General features: G+C 39.0%; 2 protein-coding genes across 2 annotated transcripts in view; both read right to left on the bottom strand.

Annotated features, from left to right (window-relative positions):
* Positions 1–15,451, bottom strand: part of WDR33 (WD repeat domain 33) — a 72,008-nt gene extending 56,557 nt beyond the window's left edge. The window contains exon 1 of the mRNA XM_075032032.1: positions 15,318–15,451. The gene's annotated coding sequence lies outside the window, so the exon portion shown is untranslated. The remainder of the gene's footprint in view (positions 1–15,317) is intronic.
* A 2,040-nt stretch (positions 15,452–17,491) lies between these two features.
* POLR2D (RNA polymerase II subunit D) lies at positions 17,492–21,160 on the bottom strand. The gene is made up of 4 exons (XM_075033273.1): positions 21,033–21,160; positions 19,407–19,587; positions 18,872–18,967; positions 17,492–18,114 (listed from the first exon to the last, which is right to left on the bottom strand). The coding sequence occupies exons 1-4, from the start codon at positions 21,103–21,105 to the stop codon at positions 18,036–18,038; spliced, it is 429 nt and encodes a 142-aa protein (XP_074889374.1). The 5' UTR covers positions 21,106–21,160; the 3' UTR covers positions 17,492–18,035.
* Between the last annotated feature and the right edge of the window lie 3,910 nt (positions 21,161–25,070).

The following is a 25,070-nucleotide window of genomic DNA, read 5'->3' as shown; positions in this document are numbered from 1 at the left end:
CAGGTGTTAAATCTCAAAAGTAAAATTAAAAAGGATAGTAGTGCTTTTATATCAAAAAAGAGAAAGCAGCTTCTTCAAACAAGCAAAACAAGCTGGTATTAAACATGCAAGTCCATTAATAAAGTCTCTCTAATGTAATTTTCAAACTTATTCATTACTCAGGAAAAAAAAAAGAGAAAATTTCCAGTACTAATCTCTTTCAAGTCTAAAGATACACACTCCTATACCAAGCAGTGCTTTAAGCCAGAGGGAAAGATATTTTTTCAAAGCCACACATCTGTACTCTCTTATAGGCAATGCAAAAATAAATTTCAAGAACCAAGACCAAGAATGCAGACATATGCTGGGGCTTCCAAAAACACTTTTATCAGATGTATTTGCAAGAAAACATTACATAAAAATGTCTTTTTAGAGAAACGCTCCAAAGCAACAAGTTAATTAACCATTTATTCTCATCTTTCATAAAACAAAATCTCCCAAAGAAGATTTTTCAGTTACCAACATAGGTAAACAAAGCATTAGCTATGATATGGATCAACTTAGATTGCACATACCTAAAACTATCACAAGCAGCGTCTAGCTTAGATTAGCATAAACAACGTTCACTTAACATGCAATCAACATCAGCAAAAACTACTACTTGAAAGGTGACCAAAGGCATAAACATGTTAATTGCGCCTCTTCATGCCTACAAACCCTTCTGAGTTCACGATTATGACAAGGCAATATGTGACATCACACCTACAACAACATGACAAGGGAGATGACACAGGATTAGGAAAATGAAAGGTTTGTTCTGTTTATGTTCTAAGCAGTTTCTCCAACATCCGAGATCACTGCCTCAATCGCAAAAAGCCTCCAATCTACAGTTACAAACTTTGCCAAAAGATTTTTGTTTACCCAGCTGCTCATGATTTTTTTCTAATAATGGCTCAAATATCATGCTTTTATCCACATAATATCCTTATGCCCAAGTCATGTTTGCATTTGTCATATATATATATGAACAGATATATAAAAAGAGTGTGTGCACATGCACATAGAAGTGTGTATATACACACTGAGTGAAGTTTCCAAACAACCTTTAGAAATGAAGGGGGGGTTGATACAGATTCAGTTATCAGATGAAACTGGAGCATTTATTTCCAAAGACCTCTACTTCAGTCAAATATACCCATTTAAGTTATTAGTATCGTACTTTGTCTTCTGTTGGGACAAACCAATGCCTCAACAAGCTCTCCTTTACATCTTTTATATCAGCTAAAACAGTATCTGAATTCAGTGCATCTACAGCTAAAGCTCCTGTTGTATTGGGAGCATGAGTAGAGACATACGAACAAATATTGGAGAACAACATGTAATCCAGAGTAGTAACATCCAATTTCCTATTTTAATCAAAGTACCAAACTTTGTTTTTATTTTAGAGTCCATCAACAAGGGTTTAAAAGGAAGACTCCATTTTTTCCTTAAAGTACAGAATTAGAAAAAGCAGCAAGATTTTTCCAACATCAAGCATAGGTCAGCTCTTATGTTATTGTTTCTGGATAGTAATGTTACTAATTAATTGCTATTGTCTTCATTATACTTTTACCACAATTTGAACTGTGAATTGAATTTTTGTATGCCATTCTTTCATGCATCCTTATTGTTTGCAACAGAAACACGACTTTTCAGAGAGCTGACTGTCAGTTTTCCCCTTTCTGTCCCCTATTTGTTAGCCTTTCAAAGCTGACTAGCTTTCACACATTTGGGGGTTAAATGTATTTGGGGATATAGAGAGAATATATACTGAATTCACTGAGCAAAGATAGGGCCATCCAGAAACACTGGAAGATAAGTACCTGGACCTACTTTTCAGCTAAGATGACAAAAGAAAGCCTGAAAAATGCAGTCAAATTGGAGAATAAGCAAAGGCACATCTGACATGAAACTGAAGGCAGGATTAGGACCAGATGGACAAAAAAACCCCCAAAGACAAGTTAGAAGAAACACAGTAAGAGTAGGAGTAACAATAGAAGCAAAACCACTAACTGAGGAGCAAGGTCAGTCAAGAAAGAGAGTTAATGAGAAACCTGACAAATAGACACAGGTTTAAGGGGGGGAGGGGGGGAAATTAAAAAAATTGAGAGAGAATTGAGCAGAAGAAACTGCACAACAGAACTCAAGGAGCTTGTGATAGCACCCGAGATGTCCATTGCTGTTCATTAACTGTCAACAAATACACTTGCAACAGAGCCTTTTATTCATTCCTAACAGTGCCACAAGGATGGCAGGTTTACTAATGCTATTGAGTAATCAGAGGGATATGGCTACAGAACAGTTAAAAATGAAAGAAAACTGAGGATGACCTTATACCCAGGACAGCATGGTGTCACAAGATAGATGGATTTACAGAGTTTGTTTGCTTTTTAAAACAAGAAAAGAGTCACATACAGTACTAGCCCATTACAGAAAATGGTTACAATTTAGTTCATGTACCCAAATAAGGCTACAAAGATAACATTAGCATTTCATTTAGTAACATTGTTACTTTATCATTTTATTGGGTAAAACTGTTTCTTTAATATCAAAATGAATCTTGCAACACGTTTTGAAAATTGACAGATTTGGACTTTGCTGCCCAAAATCATGCAACCAAAGCAATTCACGCATAAGTTCACTGAATCAAACCAAATTAGACTCCTCAAATTAAATGAAAACACCAATGCATCCTTCTATACTGGTTTAATCAGATAAAGCTTGGAGAAAGAGAGTCACGGCTTATATTAAATCTGTCACTTCTTACAGACAGTTGAATACTAAAAGAAAAAAAAATATCTGATTTATGTATAATCTTGACAAAATGTATATATGATTTACCCAAAAAGTAAAAGTTCATCATTATTGAAGTGCAATAACTGGTAACTAAAACATGCTTGCCTATTTAATGGTCATTTTTCACTGAAGCGAAAGCAACTTGGGTGCAATACCGTGAGTAATAACCTGAATACGTCAAAAGAAAAGTATGTTTCCAAATGGTAGAACAGAAGGCTATTCTCCTGGGGAGTGCAAGCAGCCAGTTACTTTGCAAACTCTATGCTGCTCATTACAACAGAACAACCTCAGCTTAAAAGACGTTCCCCTGAAATGGCTAAAGCAGCAAAGGAAAACAAGTGTTAAAAATTTCCTGAGTGTATCTGTATACTACTTCTTTAAATGCTTATTAGACAGTTAAACAAAGTACATGTAGGCTTTAAAGCAAGCACTTTTACAGTGTAACAGAAACAGTGAAAATTAATAGCAATTATTTGCGTTGCAATAGCACATCGGAGTCCAAAACATGGTTCAGGACATTCAGTGAAAAAAACCAAACCATTATTAGAGAAAAAACACCTCAGCTTTCTGAGGCAGAAGTATAAGGTAAGAACACCACAATGCAAAGTTAGTGTAACAAGTTTATTGCTGAATACATCAGTAGTAAATAACATCTTTCTTTGATTAGACTAGTGCCTTTACATCTACAAGGCATAGAGATACCACTTAATTTCCTTTTAGTAAGATTTCTCTACATTCAAAAATCTTATTGTAAATAGTCATCTCCAAAAAAATGCACCTCTGCATTTTTTAATTTGTGTATTTAAGAAATCTGCAAGCACATCTGAATAAACACACCTGTTCTGAAAAAAAAACAATCAGACCAAATACAATTTAATGTTATTCTTACAGAGTATCAACACTAGTTATGAAAGGTAATGGCTGTATTAAGCAGGAATATAAAATTAGTTAGAAAAATACATTCTCATCGTCAAAGCCACATTGTGACCCATCTTGACTCTGAACTGCATTAACAGTATTACACTTTTTGTAAAAACAGCATATACTCCAGTGATAAGGAAAGTTTTCATCAGACAATGAGATGCAACAATAAAGTACAAAGTTGCCCAACTTAGCCCTGTGGTGATGAAATAATACATTTTTGTCAAAAGCAGGTTAACACCCCCCCTTATAACAGTAGAAAAAATTGTGTAAGGTTCTTGCTCTTTGAGTATTTAAAAATATTATTCCAACTTTTGAATTACAGAAGGCACAGCAATAGCATGTAGTTTTCTCCATTTTTATATGCAGATCTCCAAAAATTTTCTGGAAGACATGAGTATAGTAAGTTTAAACCTAAGAAAAATAAGTCCATTCTTAAAATCTAAGAACAGACTCCTTGATTATCCACAGGTGCTGGAGGTCCATGACACAACAAGTGACAAAACTCAAGACAAAAATACACTGACCTATATTATAAAAGACTGCTATTAAGCAACAGTACTGCTCTTTGCAGCAAGCCGATTTCCCCAGGGCCCTACTGCTGTACTCCCAATATACATTAACATCTGTTCTCTATTGCATTCTACTTGTGAACAAAACTTTCCTAGAAATGGGTTTTAAATTCTGACCATGCAAAGTGGGGGGAAAAGGACTTGGCATCTTTCCTCATTCCAGTCATTCTATTCCAACAGAAGATGTAAAAAATAATATAAAAATAAAAATAGTAATTTAAAAATTTAAAATTAAAAATAAAAAATTCAAAATAAAAAAATTTAAAAATGAAAATAAAATATCTCCTACATCTTCATAAAAAACGACACAAACAGATACTTAGATTAATCATTGGCTAAGTCAAAATAAACTACTCTGTCCAAAAGGTTCAATGACCTGTTCTTATTTGAAGACACTCCAAACATTTTTGTTTCATACACAGCCCAGAATCTACTACACTGGCACAATCAAGGACCTAAAAATGCAGAAGTATATTTTCCCCCTTTAACTTCAGTTCTGTACTTTCATCATGCCCAGTTTCACCATGAAGTTAAAATTTTTGGATTTTTAAGACAAGCCAAACACATACCCACACATGATATGGAGTCTGAAAGGATAGAACATGTAACATTTCTAGCATACCTATGAAGAAAATCATTTTTCACTGTACAGCGAGCAAGACCTGGCAAAATACAATTATTTTGATGCAGTTTTTGATTCAAAAGGTTTATTCTCTGCAGGAAGAGAAGCAGTGCTGACACTTAATTGACAAAAGCCCTACACCTTTGAAGTTTCACATACAAACACACTATGCCCAAGAAACTCTGAAATAGTAGAGAAAGCATACAGGCAAATGAAGACATCTAAAAGCACAAGGGAGAATGGGCTATCAGGAAAAAAAACTTCTAACAGCCAGTCTGAAAGTCTCAGATTACAGAGCTTGGGGGACAACCTTAAACAGTGAGTCTGCTTAGCTGCATGTAAATTACATGTACCTTTAACACTTCCTTCAAATTTTGGATTTCTAGTGCTAAACAAATACCTAACAATTAAACCAATCTCAAATATTCCTCATTTTATGCTCAAACTAAACCCTTGACTAATTCCAAAGCAGTCATATTTTCAGAAGACAGGTGCTTACATACATCATAAAAAAGTCACAATACTTTAGTTCACAGGACTCAAAGACAGGTGCTGCTTTACCACATTGGCCACAGTAGAGAAAACTGCTTTCACAAGTAAAACAGCCTAGAATTATTCCCCTTCTGCACCTCACAAAAGCAACTTGTATGGCAAGTTTCTTGAGGTGTACTTCAAAGCAAACATGGAAGCAACCAATTGCAGTAAGAGTATGTTTGGCAGACTGCACCTAAACCTCAGTTAGAAGATGCACAGGATTTGGTCTGCTGCCATGATTTCACTATTACTGACTTGATAGTTTTGCTTTAAGTTAAAGTTTACTCACAATATTTTTATAATTTTTTAATAATAAAACAATATTCTTCCTCCCTCTAAACCACAAACACATTCCTTTGACTCCTGCTTAGCATTTGTCAAGACCTGCATTTAGATTATAACCCAGACTGTCTTTTACTACTGTGAGTCACTACGATAACAGCAATTCATCTTAACTGGCTGAAATACATCCAGCTTGGTTTTCATGCTGAAGTGATTACTGATGCTGCCTTACCTTGCTGCTACCATTTTGTCAGGAAACAAAACTTTAGGACTAACTTTTAAATCACATAACATAGCATGACAAATACTAAAAAACAACAAAGGAAAAGTAGTTTAAAAGCAAAAATGGCCTCTCATCCTTGCTAATCCTAAATATCAAGATATTCTTCAGCTGGTTATTACATCAAGGCCTGTTGAACTAACACTGATCTTGGTAAAAAAAAAAATCACAGCTGAATCTGCTTGGGTTGCTCCTCCCAGTTTCACCCAATATGCAGTTCACCTTATTTATAAGGAGGACATATTGTTGGTCCATATTCAACTTGGCATTCACTGTAACTCTTGGGTCCCCTTCAGTGAGACTGCTATTCAGGCAGTCACTTCACAGCTTGTACAAATCCATGAGGCTATGCCCGCACATGGAGAACTCTGCATGTCTCCTTGCTGATCTTCAGAATGCTTCTGCTGACCCATTCCTCAAGCGTATCCAGGTCCCTTTTGACTCAAGTCGTACTGTTTAGGTACATAACTCCCAAATCACCAGATTATCATCATCCTTCCTCCTCAGCTCACATATGATTGAACTGGAACTTTACTGGATTCTAGAGACAAATTATTGTTTAGGTACCATACGGAAGAAATGCAGACATTTTGCTTTCATTTGTCTAATACTTGGCTCCTGGCAGGAGATAAGTCCTCAGAAGACTCAACCCCTCATTTGTATAAAACACACAAACAACAGGGGGGATGGGGAGAAAGAGTGGCAAGAAATCCTACAAAAAAAGTCTTCAGAGAGCTTTATGACCAGTGGAAGGGAAAAGGACTAGAAGGACTATAGTATTTTGCAGGACAAAACTTAAAATAGGGAAATGCACCAACCAATATCTTTGTTTCAGAAATAACGTACTGAAATTCTGAGGATAAAGAGAACCAAGTCCATACAATCTAACAACAGTTTGCTTCTCTTCACACTATGAAACAGAAACATACTTTTTAATATATTAAACAAAGTTGAGTATCTACGTCCCTACAAGTTGCAAACTCAACACTGACAAGAAGGTATCAAGGCCTTTTTAGTAAGACTTGGAAATTAGTAAGAGTTTTAACTTGTTATAAAGATTCATCTTTCATAACCTTTATCAACTAAATGCTTAACATACATATTCAGAACGTTTGCAACTTTTATGTAAAAGCAAATGTTGAAATTATCAAAAGAGAAGAATTAAGAAAATCTCTTTGTGACCCGAAGAATGCCTGCACCCATGCTACCCCCCCCCCCTTTTTTTTTTTTAAAGTGTTCCTTAGTATTACTCAGACCAGTCTTCTGACAAAGCAACACTTTGCCATACCAGTTTCTGGGCCAAATAAAGGTACAAGAATAGTGTCTTAAGTTTCCATGACCAAGAAGCTGAAGTCCAGAAGGAGGAGCAGGAGGAAGGGAAATAGTGCTATCATGTGAAAAAAAATGTGCCTTTACATGGTGAGAAGTACAAGAAGGTAAAAAACTCCACAAACCAAAAAGCAATGTTTTTCAGTAGTTATTAACCATATTTCAAAGATTTTTTTTTCTACTTATCTCTCCAAAAAGAGATTTTATACTTCAGTAGAACACTTCAAGACAAAAGAACTTATTTTTATTTAAATGAATATTTTAATGGTAAAAGCCCTTCACCACCCATGTCTATACCGTAACTCACACCCAGAAGCAGAGGCTTTGTGTGACAGAGCCCCCATCTTCTGGACACATCAAGGTTATTTACATACTTCATGTATTCAATATGAGAAAAGATGATACTAAGCACTTTCACAGCCACACTGCAAAATAAATGCCCTGTAACATACTACTTCACAGTATTTTACTAGCAACATCCGAAGAGATTTTTTTTTCCTCAAGGCTTTTTGATTTGATAAAAAGATGTAGCAGATGCACACAGAAAGATTTATCCAAGACAGAGATTTGTCTGTTACCCCCCGCCCCAAACCAAAAACTCAAGGTTTTCAAGCAGTTAGATTAGCAGCTATGTTTACAGCAAAAGATGCAAATACCTACAGTTGCTATGCCCAGACGTAGCTAATAGAGACACCCTTAAGCAAGAGTTGTGGAATTGAAGAGAACAATTCAAACTTTATCAAATCACACAATGCTGCTAAACAAGCCTTACGGACCCTGCTAGGGAAATTAAAACCATACTTACATTAACAACGCTCCCCATAACTGACTTACTGGTGAATCAGAGAATTTAAAAAAAAAATCCCATCAACCAAACACCCCCTAAATTACGGAAACAGTGAAAGAAAACAGCACTTCTAAATTACTTTGATCAAGTAAAGTTCTGACTGTAAATTATTTATGTGGATAAAGACAGAATTCAAAAGTGTAGCTTCTCAGTATCTGCTCCAGCTAAGATTTAAAAGTGTAGTGTACATATAAACTACTCTTTTGCCACAGTTTGGTGTGGAAGATCAATGCATAATCCCTGTTTGCTACTGGTTAGGATAGAAACTTTAACCCAACGAGGAACAAACTTACAATAGGAAAAAATAAACTGTCCTAGTTATTGTAATTTTTAAGCTCTCAGTGTTTAAAAGTCTACACAATTATCACTCAAGCAGTTCTAAAAGTTTTGTCAGAAACATGCCTATTTTAAAACATAGTCAACATAGAGATTCTTGTGTATAAAGGAACTTTCAATACTAGAACAGTTCTAAATTGATGCCTGATATATATACCACTTGCTCACACAACTGAAAATGAGTTAGAAATACACTTGCTTTTAACTGGAATCACACAGCCAATGCTTCCAGGAATGTAAGTTTTCTGGTCTCTCCTTGTGAATTACAAGCCATGCAAATACCTGTATATGATTACGAAGATACATATACACTGCTCAACGACCACATTTAAGCTTCTTTAGTAAACAGCCTTCACATTTACCACTTAGTATTGTTCAAAAGCATGTGTTCATCTTCTCTATCAATACATTTCTCAGTAAAGGAAATTCAAGTTCACATACATCAATCCTGCACAAAGCCTTTCAAAAAGCAAGGGTTCAGTATAAGATTTTCCCCAATTACAGGAAGAGTCAAGCTCCCCATGAGAATGACAATTCAGTAGAAATGTATGTCACCAGAGACCTTCAGTTTAGAAAATCAGAATTCTCCAAAGGTCTAAAATCCCTTGGCATTTCTTTCCTACTTTGTTTCACCTGCCTTCAGAGTATCAGCAACCTTTCCTGGCAAAAGCAGCACTTCAGTGAACAGTTCTAGGTCAGTATTTTCATCTTACTGTACAGAAAGTTTGGCAGCTGTGGCTTATTATTATTAGCCAAGAGTCTACAAAAGATATTATTAGAAATAGTTTCTTTATTGGGCTTGAATTTGCTAAGGAGACCAAAATATTTGCATCCACCAGTAGAAAAAGATTGCAAAACATGGCTTGATGACTGACTTAAGTATGAATTTAACTCCAAACTCTGTAATTTAGGAACAGTGCAAATATCGCAGAATGGACATATTCTATTAATACTTACCCAGTCTGGAGTCCTCCTACTTGCAAATTTGGGCAATCTACAGTTTTTTATTGTAATATAATCATAAAATTTCACTACTCTCTGCAAAGAAATGTAATGGTTTGCTTACGAACATGCCATAATAGGAAGAAAGGCATTTTCAAAGTTAAGTGGTGATTTTTGCTGGGGTTGAGGGAAGGAGGACAACGGTAGGAAGCACAACTGCTCGTTGTGATCACACAATTTAACTGCAGCGATAGCTACTGAGTGAACTTCAGCATTGTGGGAAGAGTCTAGAGGACTGCTGAGATCAAGTTCCCTAACAACCCAAACCCAACCTAAAACTGCTGACACCAAAAAAAGCAGTCCTGCCTTGACTCCAATTGTGTGTTCCTGTCCTACATGATCCCTCCTTTAAGCTAACATGAACATCTGCTGACCACACTAGCCATCCACCTAAGAAACTGCTCTGTGTTGAGACCCTTTTTGCTAACGTTAGTCAAAACCCAGAGCAGCTTCTCAGCCAACTGACTACGGAGTTCCAGGAATGCCTCTACTGACACAGGAGAAAAATCAAATAACCAGAAGCAAGGGAAGTTACCACTTTGGGCTGCAATGCCAGTTTAGATGACTGCAAATGTACACCAGACAGAGTAGAGCTGCACCATTATGCAGTCCTCAGGCTTTAAGTCAAGCACTTGCATCAGCTGGAGCTGTGGCACTACTTACCCAAGTCAAAGTGCAGCTCCTGCCAGACTCAAATTTGCAGATGAATACTCATATACCCATGGTAAAATATCAATCACTGTGTTGCCAAAACTTCATAATGAACATGAAAACTACACCAAACCAATAAAAAATACTAAAGACGCCTTGTTATCCAGCCTCTGGTCCCCCTTTAAAAAAAAGGGCATATTAACATATTCTTTTGTAGCATGTTTCTTTTGGATTTGGGAAAATTATTTAAAGGAACCCTCAAATATTCAAACCCAAGAAACATGGATTATTTCAAGTATCTGTGTGCTCATCTTGAAATGTATAAAACACTAATATACAGAAATGATCAGTGTCAACTTATCTGTACTTTTTGTTGCAACACTGCTTTTGGCCAATCCTGCCACGCTGTTCAACTCAGGGGTGCTCATTTTTGGGTAAAGTGACAGGTGAGTGACTAAGAGCAATCTAAATTTCAAGCTTCATGACCAACTGCCTTAAATTAAAACTTGGTACTAAGTAGACACGATCTTAAACATTTAGGAACTATTTTATAAAGAGCTGATATATCTGCCATATTAACTATGAACAGTGCATATTGCCTCTCAACTCAGGGCTACAGTCACTCAGTGCAGCATAAGTCAATGCTATGGCAGAGACAGGTATTTCCCATCACCTCTTCTTATACCTACCACTTCACCAGAAACTGTTTCTAAGACACAGGCCAAAACAGAAAACTGAGCCAGATTACAACAAAAAAACCATCGTACTTCTGCTTACAGAAAGGGATCTCTGTACAGCTGCCTGCACCACTGTATGAAGTCTGGTACCAAGAGAAGAAAGGCAGCAGAATATTATGATTTTAGTTATTTAAAAGAACTAAAAATTCTAGGCTACATAAAATTTACAACTCCAATGATAACATTTTCAAAGTTTCAAAATTTAATAGTATTTATTCTTTTGAACCAGCACATTTCATTATACTGAAGACTAATTAAATAACAGTAATGAGCTCACGACAAGCACGCTGTTGTTCTTCCTATTAAAACTAATTAAAAGTAAACAGAAAATAAGAAGTGTTCAGATTTAACAACAGTGTATGGGAAAAATCCTATTTAAATGAAAAATGAAATGGAAAATATACTTCTAACTCCTTTTTGACAGAAAAAAAATGTACCAGGGTTACTTGATGCAGTATATAAGTGCCCACAGAGGAAGAGATGTTTTCATTTATATCTCAAGAATGTGAAAAATTGCTTATATTTTTTATATTCTAGGTACATGTAAGAACACTTCCATGTAATTGTTTGGAACAATGCTTGTGTACAACAGAAGTTTTATCAGCGTTAGTCAATAGCAAAGTTTAATACCGTAGAGCAAGTCCTTCCTCCTACAACAGAGAAATCATGATAAAAGCAATGACTACTGAAACTACTTAGAACAGAACCCCCAATTCCTGGTAAGATTTCATTGCAACTTACTCAGTACAATTCATTATTATTAAACTTGGTAGATTTTTCAATGCTTAAAGTATATTTACATGGATTTTCAGCTTTAAAGATTATCCCGTATTATGGAAGTTGGCACTTATTCTTCCTGTTTAATAAAGTATCTAAATGAACAGGGTTTGGTTTGGTTTGTTGTTTTGTTTTCATTGTTTTCATTTGGTTTTTTTTTAACCCCTCAAGTAAAAAACAGGTACATAGCTTCCTAGATAAACTGGGATCTGTTTATCACAGCCATTCTTACTACACAGAATCATACTTCTTCCATCTTATAATTTGGTGCAGACGTAGAACAGAAACAATATCAGTTAGCTTAGTTTCAAAGCATAAAATAATTTGGTCTCTAGTATGCCTCCACATTCAGAGAATGCCTTACAAATCATTAACTGTCATCACTCTAAGCAAATAAGAAGCAACCGTACCAAAAAAGTGTAATGGCTCAAGGGAAGGTATCAAGTCAGTAGCAGAACTCATCTGTTCTGACTTGTGCTTAAGCTATTAAAAAGTACTACAGTGTTAATGTTTCTTTCTGGGTTAGTTTTTTGGGTTTGGGGTGTTTGCGTTTGTTTTTTGTTTTTTTTTCTTCTTTAAATCACATCCCCTTTAGACAAGGGGAAGAAGCTTGAAATAAAGCCTTTTAAAATAAGCAATCAATGAATGGCTGGAATACTTAGCCACTTTTCTAATTACAACCTCCAAAAAAATGCAGGCTTCTACTATGCTATAACACATTCAGGTCTTACCTTATCCCACCACAAACTTTAATCTACATTATCACAAACTGAAGAACAATTTTAACCAGTATTTCACATCACCGTGCATGCACTGACTTTATACTAAATGTGTTATCAAAAGTAATATTGCACAACAGAGGAGAAACTAGCTTACTTTCTTTCCTGGTAAATATATACTTCATATCACATTTCAAGTTTCACAACAGAATGACTGGTATACCCAGCCTGAATGTGGAGAGCTGGTTGAACTAGAAATGACATTCTATCAAATGCTGAGTAGTTTTTTTAAATACTAGTGAGCAAGAATGGGTTGCTGGTAAGTTTAGCATCATTTTAAAAATACGGGATCACGGACACTCTAAATTGAAGCGAAATTAATAACAACAAATACAAACAACAAAGAACTATTTAGCTATCAAAAAGCCTACTTCTCTGCTCTTGTTTCAGAGATTCTCTAAGACAAGAAAACTAAGGTTATTTTAAGGTTTTTATCTTTTGAAAGATCTTTACCGTATCCCCTCCCCACCATTAAGCTCTAATAATATTCAGTTTGAGATTTACTTATCGATAACATTTCTTCATTAACTATACCCACCAAACCTTCATATTTGTATTTTTACTTTGTATAAAACTTTCAATAACAAAATGATGCAATATCAGGAATGAAAATATGGCAAATAAAGAGCAAATTTTGTAAAATTCAGAAACACACTAAAGTTTTCAGCTTGTTTTTACAACATCCTGCACAGAGATATGACTAGTTTTCTAAATTATAAGCTAGAGTAACATCTGGGCAAGGCTAAAATTATTTTCATTTCCAGTGTTAGTGAACAAACTATGGAAATTCCCTAGATATCAACCCTGTGGCTAGCAGATGCAAAAAGTGAAATATTTGCATGGAATCATCTCAGTAAAAAATTGAACTGTGTTCCTTCCATACTCCCACTCAACCAAAAGTCTTCTCCACAATATTTTTTTTCAGGTGAGTCAGAAGACTAAGATATCTGCTAGGGATGGGAACAGAACAGAAGATTTCTCATCCCTTCCTCAGATCAAGGCCTCTCTCTGCTGCAGCAAGAGAAGGCATTCCTAGTACCTCTATCTCAAGCACAGTTTAATATCACTATGTTATTACATCCTGTGCTAACCTCTGCTGATAACAGGAATACAAAACTGGTAAGAAATTTTCAATTTCAATTGTCCAAACAGTCTAATGTTTACTAATGGAGGACCAACACTTCTGGTAGCAAGGAAAGAATTTAAATGTTTATAGTGACTGACATTTAAGTTAAAAGGTTTTAGCAGCTCTAGCAGCAGAGTATTACATGTACACTAGTTACTAGCATCTAACATTCTCTGCAGCTCAAAGAGATCTGGGGTTTCCCCATCCTTCAATATTTATTTCTCAACATTGATGCTCTTAATATAATCTGGTAGTTCCATCCACTTCTGAAACAGTCAAATGCAGGAAAGTTGTGTAAAGCTTACCTTCTAAACTGCAGAGCAGTTGAGCAAAGAACTCAAAAAAAATGCTAACAGCAAAGCAATTAAAGAGATGCCAGACTTTTCTTATCATGCGGAGTGTTTAAATAACAAGTCTTCTAACTACATTTTCAGATCTTCCCATTAGAAATACTACAGCACAAGTAAACAAGATGTTAAGAACCAGATTTTGAAACATGTTTTATGATTATATATTCTTATATTAAAGATGATGGCACAATATTGCAGCAGACTGTTGAGAATTAAAAGTCAATTTAGCTGATAAAGAATTCAGGAGGAGAGAACCCCAAAGCATGACACAATATTGTTTGCATGCTATAAACTCTCTGACAAATATGTACATAGTGCTGCCTTTCTTAAAGGAAGAATAGAAGAGTTTCAGTTAGGAAACACACAAAAGAATAAACAAACATCTGTTGCAAGGAGAAGGATGAGGGGCTGATGTCTACATAGGAAAACAGATTCCCAAATACAACTCACAAATTGCAATTTAGGATATAATGAGGTCCAAAACTGGTGGAGTACAGAACTACTTACCTATAACAACTTTTGTAAGACAAACAGATGTGCTCAAATAAGTACCAATATTTCAAAATACTGTATTTGAAACCATACACCTGTCTACTCATAACAAAGAAGCTAAGAGTCACCAAGAGAAAAATAACATCCAACTTCAAAAAGGCACAAAGTTTAATTAGTTCTCTCCAATGGAAAAAAGCTGAAGTATTTTTTCGAATGTAACAGGTAACCTAGGTTTTCTACCCATGTCATAATCATAGACTGGTGAGTCTCAATCAGTGTAATGTGCCACCATATTGTCATTAAATCCATCCACTCTTCCAGAATAAGCAAGTGCCTGCTGCACATGGCTGTATCTAACCATAACGGCTAGGGCTTCCTAAGCCGCATCTTCGGGCAGTCAGAACCCGATCTCCGCTCAAATCCAAGCCAGAGGAAAGAACAATAATAGAAAAAAAAAAGAAAAAAAAGAAAAAAAAGTAAAAAAAGGCAGGATTGAGAGAGTCGGGCGAGGCCACACCAGACACCTATGCAGCAAAGGAGACCACATGCCTGCTCCCAGCCCCAGCTTTCGCCGCCACCTCAGCCCTCCAGCACACCCCACCCCGTGGGCCCGGCGCCGCGGAGCTCGGCCCTGAGCTCAGCTCGACCCGCGGACAAGGCCCGGGCCCCATGCTCCCGAGAGCGTCCCAGCGGACTCTCACTGCTACACCCACTCCCCGCCGCTGGGAAGCCGCGCCGGGGCTCGCCCTCTTCCCGGTCCTGGCCGCACCGCTTCTGGGCCGCGGCCTAAAAATGGCGGAGGCAGCCGCACTTCCTAAGCTGCTCACCCCCGCCCCACCAGCGGCCCAGCACCGAGCCGCACTCACCGTCCAGCCGGTCTCTCGTACCCCAACTCCGCGCTCCTGTCGCCTCGCCACTCGCCTCGTCCCTCCGGCCCCGGAAGCCGCCGCCTCACGAGCCCCCACCGCGGCCTGCCGCCATCTTCCTTCCCCCACCAGCGACCAGGCGGCGCACGCGCCCGACGTCAGCGCGCGAGGCGGTCCCAGTGCCCACAGGGGCAGGGGGCTGGAAGACTGCGGCCAGTGCGCAGGCGCGCGAAGCAGGGCGCGCGCTGCTTCCGCGAGCCTCCCGCCGTGCCACGACCTGCGCCTGCGCTACCGGAAGCCTGGCGCCCTCCCCGACCCTTCCCCTCGCAGGTGGAGGCGGGAAGAGGTGCGCGCGTGCGCACTGAGAGGCGGCCGGGGGGCGGGCCTGCGAGGACGGGACGCGGCGCCGGAGGTGCTTCGCTGTGGAGGGTCGCGCCCGGTGTCCCTCTTGCGTTTTGGGGGGGGGGGGGGGGGGCTGGGGTGGGAAGGATGACCAAAATTCAACCCATGAACCCACCGTGGCGGAGAAGCTGCGCTCCCGGCCCCGCTTTGACGATGCTGTGGGCGAGGCGGCCCCTGCCGCCGTGTCTGCTGGCTTCAGCCTCCTCAAAACGGGAAGTGCTGGCAGCCGGACAAATTACCGCTTCTAAAGCGCACCGCCTCGCTCGTCTCACCTAGCCGCATGGCTCTATTTTTGTACTGCTTCATGTTAATAGCCTACATGTTCACCAAACAGCCCGGCGCTACAACAGAATCGCACCTCGCACAACTCCCTTGGACAGCTGCTTCTTGCCCCTCCTGATGACCAGGTTTCAAAACACAACAATCAGGAAGAGCTAATCTCAAGGCTCATAATTATCTGTCTGTGGAGGATAGTGCAAATCTCCCGAGATCGCTTTCAGATTGCTAAGTCTGTTAATGCTCCTCATTGGGACTCTGTCAGATTTACAAAGGTATCAACAAGTAGTAATGCCTCCCAATTCTAATCATTAAGTCCTTTTACCCAGAACTGTAGGTAAAGAGGTGCTGAATGGTGCTTTTTTTCTGAATAAAAATTAGTTGTCATTAAGATATGAGAGACTGTGTATTTAAAAAATGGAAACGTCTTAAAGCTGCTTGAACAGAAACATTTTACAGGGCAAACCAAGTTACAGTGGGAGCAGCCACTGGAAAGCATATCCCCTATCAAAAGGAGCCACTGAGCTTTATAAAACAAAGATTCACCATGCCACCTTGCTTTTGTTTTTGTTCTTTAGTTATAATTATTCTGATCCAGTTAAAGTTACTGTGGTTAATTAGAAAGGCATGTCTGGTTTATTGGCTTGCAGGAGATGTAATGCCACTAAACACAGAATTAAATGCTATTTGAGGTAATGTGCTTCAGCTGAGGTAGCCCAAACAGTTGTCAGAAAACAGCCTGGCTTTTCAGCACAGCAGCAATGTTAAGTTTCCAGTAAGAGCTGAAGTAATACTGTATTTCTCTCCCTTCTGCAACATCAGTGAAACTATTGCTTATCATCACAAGTCGTGCCTTGACTTAACACACCTGTCTTTCTCTTTGTCCCAGCTGTTCTTTCCTGTACAATTTTCCTTCTTCCAGGTGTGGTGGTAGAATTATTAATATTTAAGATTTGAGAGGGCTAGCTAAGAAGTTTATCCTAACTAAAAGAACATTCCTTTCAACTAAAAGCTAACAGTCTGTGATTGTTGCCAACTCCCCACTTCTGAGACAAGATAATACTAGGTGTGCCACTTCCACAGGCTCCACCAAGAGCCATCCTTCCATAGTGTCACTGTTTCATTTCTTCTTAGAATTGTGGCAGCTACCAAGCTACTTAAGGAGTCCATCCCTCCCAGGGTGGATACCTGGCTTTGTTAACATCAAAGTGAATGTTTTTTGTCACCTCTTTCTTTTCTGAAACCGTATATTGGGTCTGTGCAATCACTTGGCAGAGAACAGGGGAGCAGAGAGGGAAATGCTGCCCAAATGTTCTCTCACTATGAGCATAGTTAATAACGCCTCTGTCTGACCTGCCCTAAATTGTACTTGCATTATTACACACTTGGAGTCCCCAGATCTCCAACACAGGTTAATAATCACAGGATCTGTTTATCACAAAGGTCCTCATTAATAAAATCATAATAAGCACCTAATGTTTATAAAACACACAGCCTTAATTAGAAACGTCTTTTAATTTACACTAAACAATAATAGAAAATTATTGAAGCTGTGAAAATCCACTGTCCTGATCAAACAATTAAAAAAAAAAACCCAAAACCCAGAAACATCACAGAAACTGATGCTGTGCTGCCCATCACTAAACCTTCCGAGAGTCAAGAACAAGTTTCTCCATCTCCTTTAGAAGTTCACAATAAAAAGAAGTCACATCTGCATTTCTGCTAAAAAACAGAAATGCGTTGAAGATCTCCAAATCAAGGAGAGGGATTTGGAAGAAGCAAATACTCAGGCCACTGGGAAAAGGCTTTTCAGGTTCTTTGGCTCTCGCAATACAGGTGTCCTTACCAACATACAGGTGGAACGAACCAAAAGGACTACACTGATCTCCTGTCTGAATGCACCTGCGGATGACACAGCACCGGAGGACCCTGTATCCACAACTCCCCTTACTCAGCTGGGAGCTGGATTGGTCCAGAGGGCTGAGAAACAGTCAAAGCTCCCAGGTTTTTCTGTTCAGATAAAGGGGTTGAGGGTTAACCTTAATACTGGAAGCTGCGTTTAGTCTGAATATCGTCAAGAATCTGCTGTAATTCCTCATCTTCAAATCGGCCCTCCAGGCTGTTAGAAAAGAACAATGAGGGTACATTAAAGGTTTTAGAAATAATCTCCCCCTGGATTAATTTCAGACAGCCATAATTGTCTCCTGTCAGTCTCAACACCACCATCACCCACCTGCATGGTAACACCAGGAACCATCTATAACATTACTGTACAAATACCACTCTAATCCTATGCAGTGCCTCCTCTTTAACTGACGAAACTCCATCCTTCCCAGACCTTTCTGATGAATAATATCAAAACATTTTATCAAAAAGGCAAGGCAGGTGCAGGTTTAAATAGACCTCTATATGAAGTCCATGTAGTCTCATGCTCGTAAGCCAGTCCAGTCTTGCTATGAAATCTTAGCATACAGGGAAGAAACTGTAATTCAGATGTTTTGTTCCCTCTTCTGTCTCAGGCCATGAGGTAACAAATCAAGATATGATAATAGAATTTACTGCTGTCCTGTATATGTCATTTGCTCCAACAGAAAAAACAAAACAAAACACCCAAACAAAAAAAACCTCCAAATGCAGCTGGGTGGCCTAAGAACCCCAATTTAAGCTGTTCACACTTAACCTAGTCAATGTTGTTGACATGCATTAGGGACAGTTACAAAGATTACCTCACTCTCAGGTCAACGGATAGGTGAAGAAAGATTGACAAAAGGTTTTTCCATCAGCAGAGCTGGATTGAAGAGTGGGCATCTGTCCATAGCTGGCTTTAGATTACAGGAAAGTATAAAGCAATCTTGTTACGATATGTAAATGCTCACCTAGGAATCAAAGCTTTTGCTTCCTCAGCTGTCTCAGGACACAAGTTAGCCAAACATGCCAATTCAAATTTGTGGAGCTTTTTCTGGAGCAGCAAACTGTAAGGAAAGGTAACAACTTGGTGAAATTACAAGTAAGATAGAGATATAAAAGGGCATAAACTAAACCAGAGAGATATCTTTTTTCACTCTGCTTGTGGCACGGAAGTCAATGTTTTTTCAAGAGGGGAAGAAAAAAAGTCACATCTGTTAACTCCAATTCCCCCTAATTACTCTACAAAGTCTAGAAAATTCTCACATTTAATGCAATCAGTTGTCATTTAAATGCTGAAAACAAAGCAGTTCAGGAGGCTTGGCCTACACAAAGTACAACCCTCCACAAAGAATTATGATCATCTTTCTTGCCTCTTCAGAAAGACAAGATTCAGAATTATAGTACAAATCAGGAAACAGTACTAAACTGTACTTTCATAAAGCAGCATCAATATTATATACCAAATTCTCCAGTACTGTCTTACACCCTAACTTTCCTACTCACCTACGGACACTGGCAATGGTTTCACGGTTTTTGAAGCGGCTGAAGCGTGCTGTGTAGTTCAAGGTTTTCATGAAGACTTCTGAAAGCTCCTGCTCGTCTTCTGCACTCTCATTCTGTTGCTTACGATGCTCAAGAAGCATATGTACTTCTGAATTTAGAAGAGTTTCCGCAGTTTCAAATTCTACATTTGAATGAGTGAACACCAGCATAAAAAAAAGGTGAGGCATGGGTGAAAAAATACATTTACAGAAGTTTTGTAGGTAAATTTAGCTTTGGGCAATAAGGAAATGAACAGTGTGTTTCACAGCAATTGTGAAGCCCTCCCACCTATCATTGGCCAGCATTTCACACTGAAAATGCTGATAAAAATAACAGCACCTTGAGTGACAATCCAACGTGATTGTCTTTTTGACCACACAGTTTACATTCGCAGCCCTAACCTCCTGGTTTGTCACATTTTTGCAACAAGTTTTCTTCACCCGTTTTTGGCAGAACTTAAGTAATATATGACTTGTTTTAGGAAAAAGTATTTAGAACTGAATTTAAAAAAAAATTCAGAAGTGATGTCTATGGTCTTTGGAAGCCTCTGAGTTCTTAAAATAAATGTGGATGCTGCTGAATGTTTTCAAAAAGGCTTTATTTACTTAAAGTAACTTACCTACTGAAATGTTATTATCAGAAAAAAGTTTTAACCAATCTTAACAGATTCCCCCCCCCCCGCCCCTTTTCAGCCATGTCTCTCTGGTTTTGTTCATCACCACTATATTTGCTCCAATAACAGGACGGTCCTTCAACATCAGCAGTATAAGCTGTTCAAAGCAGCAGGATCAGAGACTGCATCCTGGAGTGTCCTTCAGCACTGTTTTACAAAAGCAGTCAGCTACACAGCAGTACTAGAAGATTGGCAACCTTTATTTTGCCTGGAGCAGTAAAGTAGCTTGGACAATAGATTTTAGTGTAAAAACATCCAAAAGCCCAGTCTTTCAGGACTATGCTCTTAACTCAAAAAATGCGGCACAGTGGCCTTTTTTTCCCCCTCCTCTTCCAGGGCCGCTCTGAGGTGTAAATACAGCTCTAGAATTTATACTGAGTAGTTTTGTGAAAAAAATATGTAGACTGTTAGTGACCCTAGTTACAACTCAGCCTATGGACAGCTGGTTTCCTAAAATGCAGTACCTTTCTAATGCCAAGAAACATCAATGAAAAAGTAATGGTTATCTCAAAACCCAAGAATCTTTTCGCTATCACCTGTCATGATTTTTTTTATTCCTGTACACACGTAGCGGTCCACATAAGTAAAACCAGCCATATCTTAGCAATAGTGGGGTCCTTAAATATATATATGATTTATTATCCCCGATTTTTAACACTTGGGGCTCTGCAGCTGGTGGGGCGCTCAGCACGTTGAGCAGCGCTCCCGTCCAAGGAGCCGCGAGGCGAGGCGAAGCCAGCGCCGCGGGGACGGGAGAGCTCCTTCCCTCAGAGCCGCCCGCGGGCTCCCAGCGCTACCTAGCAGCCGCCGCCAAACTGCGACCACCGCCCGCCCCGGCCCCGGCCTCGGCCTCGGCCTCGGCGCCCACGGCCCCCTCGCCGCCCCCGCTCAGGCGGCCGCCCCGCGGCGCGCACCTTTGGGGAAGACGAGCTGCGAAGCGTCCTCCTCCACGTCCGCCGCCCGCGGATCGCTGCCGCCCGCCGCCATCGCCTCAGCCGGCACCGGAAACCCCACCGGCCGGAAACGCAGCTCCGCCTCAGCCCCGCCGCCCGCCAGGGGGAGCCGCCTGGCGCTGACAGGAGAAGGGTCGGGCCGGCTGATGGGAGGTGCCGCGGGGAGGGCCGGCGTTACGGAGGGTGTAAAAAAGGGCGCCTGTGGGGCACCGAGGGGGAACGGCGGGAACGGGGCGCCTCAGGACCCCCCCACAAAACACAGCCCTCAAAGGTGTGTTTAAGCTCGCTTAGAAATTAGCTCCTAGAGACAGAGAGCAGGGGGGTGCTGGAGCTTTGTTTCTGTCAAGACAGGCCAAATAACTGTGACAGACAAGACATTGTCCAGAGTCTTACAAGGCATAAACCATGGCCCGAGAGAGCAGGCTGTGGAGGGAACGCTGAGGGAGAGCACGCTCATCTTTTACACGAGCAAACGTGGAGGAAGGCTCTTTCTGCTTGGTCATTTAGGAAATAACAGAAGAGCTCAAACCTGTGCTGATCCCCTCATCAGACTCTCCACAGCAGCACCTGGGGGGCACGGAGGCAGCAGATATATCTTGACCCATCTGGCTTCACACCAGGAGTGGATCAGGGAGCTACACCCCACTCCAATTTGCTACCAGAACATCCTCCAGTGAGATAGCAAACCTTGACCTTAGGAAAACTGTAACTGACTGTACCAGAATTTCTGTCTAGCTCACTGTGATTAATCTACCTCAGTCTGTGAGGAAGGAGTATTGGTATCATAAATAACACACTTTTAAAGGGAGGTTACTTTTTCAGACCAACTCAAAGTAATCTACAGGCTCCTAAAAGTCATAGGCAGGCTACAAATGATGATAGCTCTCCCAACACCACATCATGGGAACACTGCCAGCAAAATAACTTATGGAGTAGTATTTTCCCTAGAGAGCTCACATATAAGTGCCTAACCAGCCTAAGACTCTTAAAGTAATCATCTTATCAGACCTTACCATGTCATTCTGTGCCCTTAAAGAAAGGCAAAAATAGACTGTTGGAGGATTTATGATGAAACCACTTCCGTTCTCATGAACTTGCATCCATGCTGAGGTGAATTGTTTCCTGCATGCTGGGAAGAGGAACGCATTAAGAATAAACTGTAAGAATATGAAATGGTCAAATCATAGATTTTTAACATTTGTTATCTGGATAAATGAGCATGGCAGAGAAACTGATTGAAAACTAATTTGCTAAGTGGTACAAGCAGAAAGACATTCAGGAAAATGGAATGAAAATATCTCACGGAACATCTGGCAAATTAAACAATTTCAATTAGGTTTACAAGAAAACAAGGAAATCCGTGCCAGATTGATGAGAGAAGCGTTTAAAATCACTTGGAATCCTGATGGCTTCTCAAATAACCCATCCACTCAGAACATCATGATTCTCAGAGCAGTAGGTAGCTTGCAGAGGTTTAAGTTATTAATTTCACTTTTGTTTTTCCCCAAGGATCCGTTCTACTTAAGTATACAAAAACTAAAACAATTAAGAGGAAGCCAGATACTTGCAAGAGTTTATAGGTGCAGCTAAAGAGACTATCGTGAAAGATGAAGGTTCATTATCACTGATGTGTTTGGTTAAGGTCTCAAGAGTCAAATAAGAGACAAATAAGAACATTCCCAAATGCTGAATGGAACCTGCTCCCACTGCCCCCCCCCACTTTTTTAAGAATTCAAAAAATGCACTTAAAACCCCACAGTAAACATTATTCAGCCACTGCAACAAATCAAACAGAACAGAGTACCTGACTTCTTGTTATTTTTAAAATGCACTGGCTTCTTCCTCACTAATAACAACTGTTTCAGCATTTATCAATTCAATTGCAAAATGTGCATAAAAAAGGAAGATGAGCTAGATTAAAATAAAGTGACTACAGGAAGTTTCAGGCATAGTCACTGGTCATATCCAAAAATGACCTGATTAAAAAAAAAAAAAAAAAAAAAAGACTTGGCCAACTGTAATTTATCATGAGCAGAGCCTCTAGTATTCCATATTCCAGGGCAAAAATTACTGACCCTTGCTGGAGACATGTAATTAGGTAGTGGATTATTAGACAGACCTACTATGGTAATTGCCACATTGCCACAGTTTAAAACCAGACCCAGTAACAACTAATTGCACCAAAACAGATCTTAAAAAAACCTTAGCTAAATACCTCTGTGTAATAAAATGTAGGAAGAACAAATAACAAGGATGTTCTATTATTAGTATGACCATATTTTGTAACATTTTTTCCTTCTAATTCACCAGCAGAAGAAATGCTATCTTCCTAGCAGTTTTTAAGCTTTCTAGCAGCAATTAAGTATTTTGTGTGGAGTATCAAAACCCCCAACTTAAAAAATGAGAAGTTTTTGATGGATTAAAAGTGATAAGATTAGGATAATGAAACCTTAATCTCTTTTCACTGTCATCAACATTTCTAGCATGTGGTAGGAGTAGATCCTTGTGGAGATAACACTACCCACTCAGAACACCAGGTGCCATAACAGCCATTATTGCACAAGATGCTCATGCTTTTTCAGCTGTGTTCTTAAAGTGTAACTCTTCAGGTTCAGATTTTCGTACCATTTTACCTTACCTTTTTTTATTTTTACTCCATTTAAAGTTATATATCCAAAACTATAATGAATGAACATATATGAATAAAGTTTATTAATACCCAGTAATAAAGTGATAATAAACCTCTGAATGCAAAACTGACTCTTGCATGATCTGTTAAGTTTTTAAATACATATATAATGACATCTAAACATACTATCAACTGGTTGTATAATACATAATTTATGTCAGAATTCACCTTATTGCAAGAGTAGTCTAGCTGACTTTAAAAAATGAAAAAAATTATGGTTCAATAATCTGGATATTGGTCAATTTGTAGAGTTAAATACTTAAGGAACATGGTAACAATAGTCTTCTGGGCTTTCTGTGTTTTGGGAGTGATCATCAAACAAACATATTCACAGGTCATCTTCCCAGATTGTAGCAAAAACAGTTTAGGAACTTTTCTATCCTACTGCTCCATGTACAATTCAGTTTGAGAGCAATCCTCAATACATAGGTCGGTATAAATATTAATTTATTGAGTCGCATAGGAAAGTGTTCTGGTTTTAATTTTTATCTTCAAGAAGTGGAATTTCTCGATCACAATTAGGTAGCTTATAATAGAAATTTTGTCCAAAAATAAAATTCTTTTTTGTGTTTAAAATAAAAATGCTCAAGTATTCTCCATTTGAATTTCTTGTAGAAATTTCTCCTAACCTTTCTGTAATTTGTTTTTAGAAGGAAGTAAGTGCTAAATGACTAACTCATTTCATTTCTTATTTCAAACAGAAGTAAAAACAGAAGAAAGTGTTTTCTGGAGAATTATCCTGGTTTATATTTAGTCTGGATTGAACTATTTCAGTGTGCAGTCATATGTACACCTTTCTACCTGGCTTCATCTTCACTGTGAGCTATTGAGTGTAAACTGCAGTTACAGAAAGCAATATGCATAAAAGAACCTCTCATGAGAGATACTGGACAAAGATTTTATGTCTGACTGATTCAACCAAAAAGAAAAAAATCAAGTAAGGAAAAACACATGCCATAAAAATACACAAATAAGTCACTGTATTCTAGCCAAAAAAGAAGCTGAGAGAATATACTGGATAACTTACCTGGGCACATGACAACATTGGATCCTAGTTATATGGTTAACTTCAGAATTTACAATGAGTCACCTGGAAATCATGTTAGCCCCAGAGTCCTCCTCAACTCACTCTTCATAGTGCACAGGGGATTTACTTTCTACCTTTATTAGCATCAGAAGCGTATTTTTTGAAAACAGGTTTTTGCAGTGAGGTTCTTGGGCTCATTTAAATCAAAACTAACCACCACCCCCAACCCGCCTTGGTTTGGTTGAGGTTTGTGGGGGGTCTTATGCCTGTTTTTCATTGATAT

Source organism: Buteo buteo, chromosome 7 (genome assembly GCF_964188355.1).
Source record: "Buteo buteo chromosome 7, bButBut1.hap1.1, whole genome shotgun sequence".
Taxonomy (NCBI): Eukaryota; Metazoa; Chordata; class Aves; order Accipitriformes; family Accipitridae; genus Buteo; species Buteo buteo.
The sequence above is the reverse complement of the archived record's forward strand: the minus strand, read 5'-3'. Positions and strand labels throughout refer to the sequence as shown.

Bases quoted from the DNA above. Each gene is read 5' to 3' on its own strand.
- POLR2D (XM_075033273.1), bottom strand. From the start codon at position 21,105: ATGGCGGCGGGCGGCAGCGATCCGCGGGCGGCGGACGTGGAGGAGGAC. The intron at 19,588-21,032 runs GTGCGCGCCGCG...ATTCAAATGTAG, and splicing joins GCAGCTCGTCTTCCCCAAAG to AATTTGAAACTGCGGAAACT. The intron at 18,968-19,406 runs GTGAGTAGGAAA...CTTTCCTTACAG, and splicing joins ACCATTGCCAGTGTCCGTAG to TTTGCTGCTCCAGAAAAAGC.